Raw genomic sequence first — 12,997 nt, 5'->3', positions numbered from 1 at the left:
TATTTCTTTTATTTTTTTTAAGGCATGCTAAAAAATTTTTTTTTTTTTTAACACTGTTTCTGCTCGAATTGGTAATGCGCTCATTTTTGTCTTTGTTCATTTTATTTGAAACTAAAAACACATTGTAAAAAAACTCGAGATATTACTGTATAAGTTATCGAATTCGGTTTAAGGGTACCCTCCTGTTACCAATTGATTGGATGGATATTTCTTGTGGGTTCCCCTTATATTGGTTTCAGGCCGATTTGCTGATACTTGTTGCGTGTCTCTCATTGTTTGGGTGTGTGTATAATATTTCGTTTCGGAAAAAAAACATTCCACATAAGTGGTGTCTGCATGAGCGGGAAGGAGTTGGGTCACCATCCCACATTAGTAAATTGTGGGGTATTTACTCTAGGTTTAAGGTCTATGGGAGTACCCTCCTGTCACCAATTGGCTAGATGGGTATTCCTTGTGAATCCCCCTTAGATTGCTTTCGGGCCAGTTTGCTGATGCTTGTTGCGTGTCTTCCATTGTTTGGGTGTGTGTGTAATATTCTGTTTCGAAAAAAAAGAAATGCAAAAATGTGATCGCTCCCAATAATATGAGAAAGTTAAAATAAAAAACAATAAACAAAGGCTACTAGATACAAAAGATGAATTGATTTTTTATATCATAATGGATATAAAATACAAAAGTGATGAATGTACTGGTTAATATGATGTCTTGCGATGATGATGATAGTCGTCATTAATAATAATCTCAATATGATGCTTTCATTTATATCTGACCAAAATTAATAAAGCATTAAAATGGTGAGTTGAGAAAACAACACTTACATTTTGTTTTTATTGTTTTGAAAATTTTAAATAACTAAGGCCCCGTTTGGCAAGTGAGTTTTTTTTGTGTTTCTCTAAAAATTTATTGTAGCTTACTGTACAAGTTTTTTAAGAATTTTTTTAAATATGTAAATTTTTTAATATTTTAAAGTGAATAATAATTTAAAAACTTCAAGAAAATTTTTAAGGTGACTGTAGTTAAAGGTTTTAAAAAACCTGGCAAAAAACTCAAGTGCCAAAACAGGGTCTTGGGAGACTAAATCTAAATTTTTGAATGAAATAAGTTTAACAGACTTGAGTGTGTTCCTACATTTCTAAAGACAAAAAATGAGCCAGTTTGTATTGTACTTTGCTGGTACTAGATATCTACGAGGTTACGAAAACAAATGTTTTACAAACGCTCCTTTTTGTCCGAACAAATGGATTAAGTAAGAATGATCTTAATTATTATCTTAGTGCTCGAGTTTTGAACAAATACCAAGATGTGGAATGAGTTAATCCCAATCTACCGTGATAAATGCACAATTATACAGATTTTTTTTAACGTTTGCTCAATCCGTGTATACTTTTGATTAATCAATATAACTTGCCGTTTCAATTAAAAAAGAAAAGTAAAACGTACCAACAACGGGGAATACAACAAAGCTATAATGGTATCAAACGAATAAGTGAACATACATTTTCCAACACATAAGCATGTAGCAGCACTTAATCATAATAAAAAAAAAACTCGTTTAAATTTTCATAATTTCTCATGGACAAAATGTGATAACATAGTCAGGGTGACGTTTGCACGTAAATAAGCTACTTCGATCGTCATATGCATAACTATAAGCTTGAGGACATGGCTGCTTAAAGACATTTGAATAATTCGTTGGCTTGCATTTGTCAGGCGAGCCGTACTCACCGGTGCAGCAATATTGGGGCTGATTGAACGCCACGCACGCGCTCTTACAACCGATTATACCACCATCCGTGTTGAATACGGCCAGTTCTTTTGGACACCTTCTATTATTGATGTCAACCGGACAACTAATGGTAGTACAACCAGCAATTTGTGGTGCAACTCTCACTGGCAAATTGAATCCATCAACGAGGCTAATATCATAGAAATCTTGCCCACCGGCACCAAATAACGTGAATTCCACCAGAGTTGCAGGAGCTGCTCCGCTCGCGCCGCCGCATTCTATATGACCGGAGCCACAGTCACCGCTCCGACAAGTAAATTTGCCTTGGAAACCTGAGCAAACAAATCTGGCCCAAATTCGTCCAGACCACTGGGATGGAACCTCTAGTTTTTTTGAGGCGCGGGACGCCAACTCAAATCCGGTTAATATTCGAGGCCCTTTGCTGCGGGTCACTGATGCAGGCCATATGGTGTATGGGCAATTATTGTCGATGGTGAATCTAACGGAAAATGCATCTGCAATGCCAGTGACAAGAATACGAAACCAATGCATAAATCATCAGTCTAATAAGAATACGAAACTAAAGCATTATTGTGTTTGTAAGGATAATTCAGTATGAAATAACATCCACACATTTTTTTTTACTACACACATCTGAATACATCCGTACATAGCTAATTGAAATGCCTTCATTTGGTGATAGAAAAACGTATACAAGAAAAACAATAGGACTTACAAGCGATTAAGAAAACGAAGAAGGCGAAAATAATTTTGATCTTCATCACCAATTTCGATAGATTTCTCAAGCAGAATGAAAAAGAATATATAAAATAAAATTTGCTTGTGCTTCAAATGATTCAACAACAGTGCCTGGTATATATAGGATTGCATATATTAAAAAAAAAAAAAAACTACTGTTCCCTTTCGAAAAGAGTAATCATTAAATGACGTAGTTAAAGTCATCTTAATTTTTTCTTACTTTTATAAGGAAAGTCATTATAGAATTATAGGAAAAAATCTTTAAGAATGTCACCTACTTTATAGGAACAAATCTAACTTTCGTATGATAACTTATAAAATCTTCAAACAAATGATAAACAACTGCGTGCGTGTAGACTTCTAATCCTATTATTAAAGCATATATTTGGATTTCCTAAATTCTCGACTCTTATTAGATTCCATAATTGTTTCGTATTGAGATAAGGACGTGCATTGTATCGATATGAGTTTTAAAGTCGGTTTGTTTTGTAATTAATAATTTGGGCGCGTCAAGACTTTTGCACGCTTATCATTAAACATCGCACTGCAATATTCTTTAGATTTCATTGCCGAGGCATTTCAATAACATGTTAGGTCTGAATAATTTCCCCTGTCCTAATGTTTGGAAGGTTAAATGGAACGATTGAAGGTTGAAATGCTAAGGAGCAGCCAGCCAGTCATTTCAAAAAGTTTGTTAAACACCATTAGGAGGAGTTTAATGTTTATGACTATAAAGCTAAACTTGTACGGGAACAAAATGTTAGCCAAATATTGCACCCAACTTGTACCATTAGATCGACGCGTATATGATCTGTAAAAATTTCTGTTTATTTTTACACGAGGACTGAAACCCAAATTAGAACTAAAATATTCTGCAATTGCGTTGAATTCTAATAAATGATGACTTATGATTAGATTGGGGTGCCGAATTATTACTTTTGTGCTTATGATATAATTTGTCCAATTTTTGTTTTTTTACAAGTATAAATTGTATTTTGAAATTTCGTCCATCAGAACGGGCCTCCAATGGGCCAACGCCCGCATCATGGTTAATGGTGATGTTGATGCCCCTGAAATAGCCCAATTCCTATGTCTATTTTGGAGAGAGTTGAGAAATTCAAAAATGGAAATGAAAAGTCAACTCTAAGGACAGCAGAGTAGTGCATTTCTTGTTTTCAAAGTAATAACAAAATGGGAGCATATAAAACCGTCAACCGACTGAGGAGTACAGACTTTAGAATAGCACAGTACCGAGCGGCGAGCTGGAGATAGCGAGAATGGAGAAATTTGCACAGCTGAGAGAAGCAATAGAGAGAGTGGAGTTGGTAGACGCCCACGCCCACAATATCGTTGCTCTCGATTCCGGCGTGCATTTCCTTAGTTGCTTCTCTGAAGCCACCGGTGAAGAGGCTTTATCCCATGTGCCGCACACCATTAACTTCAAGGTCCGTTTAAATCTAGTCCCTTTCTATCCACGGTTGCCGAACTCTCCTCTTCCGCTAATCACTAGAATCTTCTCCACTTCGTTTAGTCTACATTAAATTTGTGTTTTGTATCGATTAAAACAGAGGAGTTTAAGAGAAATATCAGAACTGTATGGCACAGAGTCGTCCTTGCCTGCCGTTGAAGAATTCCGGCGTTCGTCCGGATTGGAAGTGATTACGGCGACGTGTTTCAAGGCTGCAAGAATATCAACTCTGCTCATCGATGATGGATTTGAATTGGATAAGAAGCAGGAAATCAAGTGGCACGAGAAATTTGTACCGTGTGTTAGGAGAATACTGAGAATCGAGCGTTTGGCCGAACAGCTACTTGACGAGGTTAGATGCTTATTTTCACCACATCTTTCTAACTCAGTTGACTGGCTTACATAAGTGGTGCATCCTATTGCTATGCGATGATACTAGTATTTCTGAAGCTCAACTCTTAGGCCTCCCCAGGAGGAGACAAAAGCTCAATTTGTCAGAAAATCTGTCTGTCATGTATTACTACTCCTTTTCTTTTGGATTCATTTTTCATTATATATTCATATGTTTTAGGGAAGTCCATCTGGAACAACTTGGACGCTGGACGCTTTCACTGAAAAGTTTGTGCAGAAGTTAAAATCATATCCTTTTTCAGATTTATTGTAAAGCCTCTTATCTGTTTGGTTTAATATAGATACGTGGCGATTGGACAGTTCCTTTTTTGTTCCTTATCTTTTCGTTGGTACATTATCTGGTGAAGTTGTTGGCTACAAAAGCATTGCAGCATACCGCAGTGGTCTGGATATTGATACCAAAGTCACAGTGGAGCAGGCTGAGAAAGGCCTTTATGATGTTTTAGGAGGTGAGTCAATCAGAAATGGGTTTATTTAACATATTTAAGAGCTCCCTTTTACCCTAATAATTTTCTTTTTTCAGCTGGAAGTCCTGTCCGCATTGCAAATAAAAACTTCATTGATTATGTTTTCACTTGCGCTTTGGAGGTCGCCCTATGTTTTGACTTACCAATCCAGATTCACACCGGGTAAGGACCCTCTATACACCTTTAGCCGATATACTGTGAAAAATCTAAGCGAACTAATCAACTTGGAATCTTTTACCAGGCTTTTGCTTTTTAGAAGTTTTTCTCCCAGGCCACTGACCATATACCAAATAATCCAGTTATTTTCTTCTGGACTTAATTTCTTTTCCTGTTATGATAAAATGGCAGACTAGGATGCAATCTGGTTTCTCAATTTTTTCGAATAATTTATCTTTGAAACTCTAATTCTACATTATTATTGATATTAGTTTTGGGGATAAAGATCTTGATTTGAGACTATCTAATCCCCTACATCTCCGCGACGTTCTTGGAGACAAACGATTCAGCAAGTCTCGGCTCGTGCTTTTACATGCATCTTATCCTTTTACAAAGGAAGCATCATATCTAGCGTCTGTGTATCCTCAGGCAAGACCTGTTACTCTGGCTTGTTTCTTTGCTTTGTGAGTCCTTTTATGGAAGGGAATCTGCAATTACAGGTCTATCTTGATTTTGGGTTGGCAATTCCGAAACTAAGTTTCCATGGGATGATATCTTCAGTAAAAGAACTCATGGATCTTGCTTCAACACGGAAGGTAAATATTCTGGGTCTTTCAAGATGTATTCGGAGATCAGATTTTTGGTTTCTTTTCTTTTTCACGTGCAATTTTTGTTTTCTGTTCTTTTTCTGCTACAACTGCACTACTTTTTGAAGTTGAAGCCAGGACTATGCTTTCACATTTATGTGATCTTCTGTATCAAGGAACTTGTAATGCCCATTATTCAGCTTTCTCTGATATTGTTGTGATATCGCTTCTGGCAGGTGATGTTTAGCACTGATGGCTGTGCATTTCCTGAGGCTTTTTATTTAGGTTTGTCTCATCATATTTTCTTGTTAAAATATTATTCTTGTTACAAAATTGCTAGTGGAATCTGATTGGTGCTTGCATAGTTAAGCATGTTAATTTTACTCCTGATACACAAGCATGGATTAGTACTACATCCTTATTCGTGCCTGCTTTTTTTTTACTTGTATGGGCGGAAAGAGTATAATTTTACTAGCAGTGGATATTTGTCATGACAATTCCCCGGTCAAATCCACATTTCAGAGAACTGATAGCTAAGACTTTACGACATGAAGCAAACAATTGAAACCCACTTTCAACTAAATTATTCTACGCAGACACAAATGTAATATAAATAATCTTTGCTGGTGCGTTGAATGCTGAGTGAATAGTCATTCTGTTCAATGGTTGTTCTAATATGAGTTGATTACACAAACAGGTGCAAAAAAAGCACGGGAAGTTGTGTTTTCTGTTCTACGAGATGCCTGTATTGCAGGAGATCTCTCAATTCAAGATGCTGTAGCAGCAGTTAAAGATATTTTTGCTGATAATGCGAAAGAATTTTATAAAATTAAGGTTGCTGAAAAACCTATCAAGTCGGAAGTTCTTGCTTTTGCTTCCAATTTACCCACTGAAATCAGTGCCTCTGATGAAGATCTGGTTCTTGTTCGCATCATCTGGGTAGATGCTTCTGGACAGCAAAGGTGTCGTGTAAGTGCCCTTTTCTTCTTTGACTATCTTGTTGGTGATCACTTGAAGCTATTTTATCAACTCTGTCAAGCTCACCACCATGGGGTATTGTCAAGTGGAATGCACAAATATGCCTTTCATCTTTTCAAAGGAAATTTCTTGTGAAATTTAAATTTTCAGAAAAGCTACTAGATCACCTGATTTGAAGAAACAATACTTTCTTGAACGTAATGGAGCCTTTTATATCAAGAGGTCATAACGCTGAGGAAGAACTGGATAATGGCCCTGCATCAGGCCTGATTTAGATTCTTTCATATTAAAATTGATTTGTGGCTGATAGAAGAAATTGCTTTTGGTACAAATGGTTTTCAGGTTCTTATACTGGTCTTGATTCTGATTTGCTTAAAACCATCATGGTGGTCGGATTAGTTTCTTCTTCTTCTTCTTCTTCTTCTTCTTCTTTTTTTTGTAATTCTTTTATAATGTTATTTTATGCATGATTGCAGGTCGTTCCACGGAAACGATTCCATGATGTTGTGAAGAAGAATGGTGTGGGTCTAGCTTGTGCATGTATGGGAATGACTTCAGCTGTTGACGGTCCTGCTGTTGGGACTAATCTGAGCGGCGTGGGTGAGGTCAGACTGATTCCTGATATGTTGACCAAATACACAATCCCATGGTAGTATGTGTTTTTCAAGTTCGTATTTTTCTTTTTCTCAATCTCTGTATATTCTTCATTCAGATAACCTTTGAGGAGTCCTGTTTTCAAATTTTAAATGTTTGAAAGGAGACACATCGGTTTTCTTGAGACTACTTTTTGATGAGAGGATACAGGATGTAATTCTGTAAATATAGTTTATAAGCAATTAAACATGTATACCAGCTGACTGGGCATGACCTATTTATGGTGGGCAATTGGGATAATCCCTTCCGTTTATGCTGCTTAGACTATAGGACACAAACTTGCAATGTTATCCACAATAGAATGGTGTGTGCCTGAAACTTTAAGCTCAAAAGACAAAATTATGATTAATAAAAATAACATATCTGTAAAATTTTGTAATTTTTTTTGTGCTTTTGTTGAACCATATTTGTGGTAGTTTAAAAGTTTTAATCCCACCCGTGGGTTTGTGCAACAATTCATTATTAAGGGGATAAACGACTGCAAAACTGCAACAAAAATGATGAAGGCATAAATAAATGGTTGATTGCATGATCACCAATTTGTCTTCCATTTACCTTCCAAGACATTGAATCATACCATGATTGAGGTGAATAAGATGGATAGGCTTGACATAACAGATGTGAAATGTATCTTACTTGGATGCAGGTACCAGGAAAACTTCATAACTAATGTGTTTGGAATTAATGTGTTTGGCGGCCTTGTCACTATGGATCAAAAACTTCATAACTAAGATGACATTCATGTCATGCTCAATGGTATTTAGGTTTCCAACCATGCTAATAGCTTGACTTTCTTACTAGACTTTGGTGGACTCTAGTTCTATAGAACCTTTTTTTTTTTGAAAATATGGGAGTGATATATAATATGGATAATAGATTTGAGTTACAGCAAGCACTTTCAATTAGTTTGTAGACCTTAATATCTAGATGTAAGTTGTTAGAGGAGGGTAGTAGTTGCATTGTTCTATGTAAAAACTGTTAATCTACTTGATTTGTCATGCAATTCATTCAAGTTCTATCTTCTGACCAAAGGTTATTCTATCTTTGGAAAACCATTTGTGACACTATCCTTGAGTCACTCTTTGATACAGGGCAAAACAGCAGGAAATGGTTCTAGGTGATATGCATCTTACACCAGGTGAAGCTTGGGAATATTGCCCAAGAGAAGCACTAAGACGGGTTTCTAAACTCTTGAGAGATGAATTTAACTTGGTAAGTCTGGTATATGTCTGATTTAAGATTTGAACTGATTTTTCACTTCTATGATTCATTAAATGCTTCATGTTTAGGTAATGAATGCAGGATTTGAAAACGAGTTTGTTCTCTTGAGAAATATTGCAAGGTATAATAGGCTTATTTTTTTAGGAGTCTATGTTCTCGCACTTGCTTTCACTCCTCTCTCTGTTTTAAGAGTCATTGTTTCTCATCAAGAAGTCCACAGGGAGGAGAAAGAAGAATGGGTACCTTTTGACACAAAACCTTATTGCTCTACATCAGCATTTGATGCGGTATTTCCTATACTTCAGGAAGTGACATCTTCTCTGCAGTCCTTGAATATTACAGTGGAACAGGTAGACTGGAAGATATTTGCTTAGTTCTTTATAGTCTTGGATCACAAATTTATACTCTTTTTTTATCATAGTTGACCGCATCTGCTAAGTTGAAGCTTAATATTCAAGATTCTGTTATTCTTTCACCCCTCTCTCTCTCTGCCTTTGTGGACATGCCCATACTAGCATCTGCAAGGTTTCAAAATCTTAACTGTATTTGAACCAATGACACTTCTTTTGGTTTTTTAAATAGCTACATGCGGAGGCTGGAAATGGTCAATTCGAAATGGCCTTGGGATATACAGTTTGTACTAAAGCTGCTGACAACTTAGTTTTTACACGTGAAACAATTAAAGCTGTTGCAAGGAAACATGGACTCCTGGCTACTTTTTTGCCGAAGTAAGCATTCACGTTTTCTCAATTTCATTTGCTATCTGTTTAAGTTTGTGGAAAAGGAGATTCTCAGTTTTTGTTGTATTCACTTAATTTTGTAGGAGAAAAATATTTGAAGAGTTAAAAAGTTTACCAACAAAACTGTCCTAGAATCATCTAACCAAGTTTTGAAAAGGTCCTATGTTACAGTTAATTAACATCTATAGCAAAAATTGCTAACTTTGCATAGTTTACATTTGAACATTAAGTCATTTTTGATACATCCTCTCTGGTTTAATGATTGATGCATTGTCATTTCTCTCTGTTGGATTTATGTTGTGTTAACTTGAAAAGACCAAGCTTTTTTACGCCTTTTATAAATTTACTAGCTAATTTTAAGCATTTAGCCCATGTTTATTATGCTTTTTATAATTAGATGGATTGCTACAAGCATTGTGTGCTGCATCAATTTATGTTGCAGTCCTTTCAGAAATTTTATTATCTTATCAAGCAGGCTGTTTGTTTGCTGATATATTTGACCAGTGTGAGGTTCAGTTCTCTATCATTTTTTTTAGGCAAAACTGTAACTTTTATTGATATGGAGCAGGTAAGTTTGTACAGGAGATAGAATATCTCTTTATACATGTTAAACTAACTACCACAGGAACCTATATTGGACTATTACACTAGCACCGTGAACAGTGAAAGGACATCCATGTTTAGCTTTACAGTCTAGCATGTCAAAGGTTATAAGTTCCAGAGCTCGTTGATCAACTAGTTCTGATGAGAGCATACGGTTTCAGAATCTTTACCCTTGTACACATTGAGAAGGATCATTTTTACCCGTTTATTAGAGCACAAGCCTGTGTGGTGGGAAGATTGTAATGCATCTTAACCATAATGAATGGTAAACACTGCCATCATATGGCCTTACATCCCTATTTGTTTCTAGGTATGCATTGGATGACATTGGCTCTGGGTCACATGTTCACATCAGTTTATCTGAGAATGGAGAAAATGTATTCATGGCTCGAGGTGAATCAACTGAGCATGGGATGTCCAATGTTGGGGAGGAGTTCATGGCTGGGGTGTTAACTCATCTTCCTTCGATTTTGGTATTTACTGCACCAATTCCCAATAGGTAATCCTATGCTCAGTAATGCTAATCAATTATATATGTTGCATTGTCCATGAGAAGTCTATGCTGTAGTATTTGAGTTATTCAACTTCAAAATTTCAAGCAGGCATCTCAAATTAATAGTGCTACAAAATTATATGCAAGTCATATTATGATGATTTGTTCCTCCCTTAATTGTGTGGAAACCCCGTCTATTGGTTCTAATATCTTGCCTTATTAAGGATGTTGGACTACTAGTTCTATTAGAACCCATCCTTTTTCTCGGCAAATTTCTCTCTATATGATATTTTAAAAAAATGGTAATTACCCCTTGCTATAGGTTGATTTATAAAGCCTCAAGCAGTGATAAGCAATTTACATGTATATAAGTTTCTGCTGTGTTTATCCTCAGTTGCCTTTATAATGAGAGTATAATGCAATTTAGTAAAGCATCTGAAGCGTCAGATAGGCGACTTATTATTGTTTGAATATACTCAGCTCACCTTCAGAATAAAGGAATGCTAGTTTTAGACCGTATCAAATAGTAAAGAATTATCATTATCAAAAAAGCCACGTGATTGAGAAAATAATCTGTAAAGTTTTTTTTCCCCCTAGATGAAATAGCGCCAATGCAGTTTTCAGCTTGCCTTGGGGAAAACAATTCAAAGAATTATTGTTGTTTTTCTGCTTCCGGACTGTATCTTTGACATGATGGATGAATAACGTTTGAATAGGGTCATCTTGGATATTCATCATTATGTGTCTTGGTTGGCAGTTATGATCGGATACAGCCAAATACATGGAGTGGAGCGTACCTTTGCTGGGGTAAAGAAAACAGGGAGGCTCCACTAAGAACTGCATGCCCACCTGGTGTGCCAAATGGTGCTGTGAGCAACTTTGAGATCAAAGTGTGTGATGGGTGTGCAAACCCCTATTTAGCCTTGGCTTCTATAATTGTTGCAGGGCTTGACGGTCTTCGCAGACATTTAAAGCTACCTAAACCTGTTGGTAAGACCATATTATCCTCTGCAAATTTGTTAGTCAGCTTTTTTCATCAGCTATATTGGTGGCAATATATTTTATCATCCCTATGAGAACAACAGTTTGTTGTAAATTGCTTAATGAGATTTTGTAAGCTTAGAGGGCCTAGAAAGCTTAAGTCTCTTGAAATAAGAGAGTAACTGCTGGATCTTGCTGTATCTTGAAAACCAGAGGGTGGACCACATTAGTATTCAAATCTGTTTTGGGGGATGTAATAATCAAGCTACTTAATTCTCTCTTTTAGATATGTGTACCATATTTTGATGGTAGGCACCAAGGTGACAACAGAAAAGAATGCAAGTTCTGTATGAATATGCGTTGCAAAACTATTTGCTCATACAATTCTATTAAGGAGCAACTATGGTACATAATGTGCTTGGATGACTAAGCAGGAATAGGTAAAATAGTGGTACTTTTTTAAACTGCAACCTTGGGGCAAAGAGTGGATTACTTGCTAGTACACACCATTTCATACTGTTCATGTACAAATAAGACATGCTGTTTGGATGTGCTGAAACCTTGTCTTATTCAACCATACAGATCAAAATCCGGATAATCTCAAAGAAGAAATTCAAAGATTGCCAAAGTGTCTTTCTGAATCTCTAGAAGCTCTAGAGAAGGACACTCTGATGAGGGATTTGATTGGTGAAAAGCTCTTAACTGCAATTAAGGGGGTGAGAAAGGTATGGGTTCAGATTGCTTTCTTCTTGTGTTCCTGGTTAATGTTAATGAATTAAGATTAAAGCCTATGATTAGAAACTTCAGGAATAAACTTTGTGTCCTTGTATGGCCTTGGGAACTTGAGTAGGCAATAACGGGATTACCGGTCAAATTGAGTTAGGTACTGTATTGTTCTATTAAAATATACTATGGCAGGAGGCATAACCTACTCTGTTTTGCAGGCTGAAATCAAGTACCATGCCGAGAACAAGGATGCATACAAGAAACTTATACACAGATACTGAGGTGACTTTAATGACCTAGTTAGATTTCTCGACAAAGAACAGCTGAATAATAAAGTCACTGCATTGGTAAGACTTTGAAACACCAGTTTTGTTGATTTATTCTGCTATAACTCTATTTCATGCCTCCTAACTATGATTTCAGGACCAATTGTTTCACAATAATTCTATTTCCAAGTGGTCTGTTTTTGCCCGGATGTGCGTTTGGCAGAACATGTTTGCAATAATTACTTTAATTGCAGACAATTATCGTAGAAAAGCTTTCAGAAATTGTGAAGCACTAAATCAACATGGTGCCAAAACTGAAAAACTTGGCAGATATTCTCGACTTGCCTGCAGGATATCACATTACATTCGTAGAAATCATAGATTATAATTTCTTTCTAATACTTTACCATACATTAGTTTCTAAACCAACATAATACAAAAGTCGAAATTCGGCTTTTTTACCCCCTCCGCCCAGGAGAAAATTCCTCCATAATTCGCTGAAGGAATGCTACTTTTCTTGACAAATCTTGACAAATAGACCGTTTAATTTCATCGTTCATAAAGAACATTTTCATAAATTATAGACCAGAGTTCAAGGAGTCCTCTAGCAACACATCAAAATCATCTTCATTTCCAGCACAAGAAGTCAAGTCTAAGTTGCTGGATCTGCAGTACGCGGGACAAGGTCAGAAAAAGGATCGCCATAGCATGAACGTTAAAATGGCATGAGATTATCCTTTTTGGCAAATGGAATCAAAGCC

General features: G+C 36.3%; 2 protein-coding genes across 3 annotated transcripts; one reads left to right on the top strand and one right to left on the bottom strand.

Moving 5' to 3' along the window:
* Window positions 1–1,533: 1,533 nt before the first annotated feature.
* LOC113695634 (thaumatin-like protein 1) lies at window positions 1,534–2,560 on the bottom strand. The gene is made up of 2 exons (XM_027214758.2): window positions 2,463–2,560; window positions 1,534–2,241 (listed from the first exon to the last, which is right to left on the bottom strand). The coding sequence occupies exons 1-2, from the start codon at window positions 2,506–2,508 to the stop codon at window positions 1,571–1,573; spliced, it is 717 nt and encodes a 238-aa protein (XP_027070559.1). The 5' UTR covers window positions 2,509–2,560; the 3' UTR covers window positions 1,534–1,570.
* A 1,102-nt stretch (window positions 2,561–3,662) lies between these two features.
* On the top strand, window positions 3,663–12,445 carry LOC113695495 (protein fluG). Of its 2 annotated transcripts, XR_011815685.1 has the most exons (19): window positions 3,663–3,930; window positions 4,054–4,305; window positions 4,525–4,594; window positions 4,700–4,813; window positions 4,888–4,993; window positions 5,260–5,416; window positions 5,488–5,583; window positions 5,811–5,859; window positions 6,272–6,543; window positions 7,029–7,201; window positions 8,298–8,418; window positions 8,496–8,548; window positions 8,648–8,777; window positions 9,010–9,155; window positions 10,081–10,269; window positions 11,021–11,253; window positions 11,827–11,969; window positions 12,189–12,317; window positions 12,394–12,445. XR_011815685.1 is itself a non-coding variant. In XM_072052221.1 (18 exons), exons 1-18 carry the CDS (start codon window positions 3,763–3,765, stop codon window positions 12,249–12,251), a joined length of 2,535 nt encoding a protein of 844 aa, XP_071908322.1. In that variant the 5' UTR covers window positions 3,663–3,762; the 3' UTR covers window positions 12,252–12,445. The 2 variants fall into 2 exon arrangements, 1 of the variants encoding a protein (XP_071908322.1); XM_072052221.1 differs by having other exon boundaries at window positions 12,189–12,445.
* Window positions 12,446–12,997: the final 552 nt, after the last annotated feature.

This window comes from Coffea arabica, chromosome 6c (genome assembly GCF_036785885.1).
Source record: "Coffea arabica cultivar ET-39 chromosome 6c, Coffea Arabica ET-39 HiFi, whole genome shotgun sequence".
Lineage (NCBI taxonomy): Eukaryota > Viridiplantae > Streptophyta > Magnoliopsida > Gentianales > Rubiaceae > Coffea > Coffea arabica.
Note: the sequence above shows the minus strand (reverse complement) of the source record. Positions and strands in the feature narration are given on the sequence as shown.

What these genes read in the sequence shown, in the direction of transcription:
- LOC113695634 (XM_027214758.2), bottom strand. Translation starts at nt 2,508, where the DNA reads ATGAAGATCAAAATTATTTTCGCCTTCTTCGTTTTCTTAATCGCTT. An exon ending in CTTCGTTTTCTTAATCGCTT is followed by an intron (nt 2,242 to 2,462) that starts GTAAGTCCTATT and finishes CTGGCATTGCAG; the next exon opens with ATGCATTTTCCGTTAGATTC.
- LOC113695495 (XM_072052221.1), top strand. Translation starts at nt 3,763, where the DNA reads ATGGAGAAATTTGCACAGCTGAGAGAAGCAATAGAGAGAGTGGAGTTG. An exon ending in TAGCGTCTGTGTATCCTCAG is followed by an intron (nt 5,417 to 5,487) that starts GCAAGACCTGTT and finishes CTGCAATTACAG; the next exon opens with GTCTATCTTGATTTTGGGTT. An exon ending in ACTGCACCAATTCCCAATAG is followed by an intron (nt 10,270 to 11,020) that starts GTAATCCTATGC and finishes CTTGGTTGGCAG; the next exon opens with TTATGATCGGATACAGCCAA.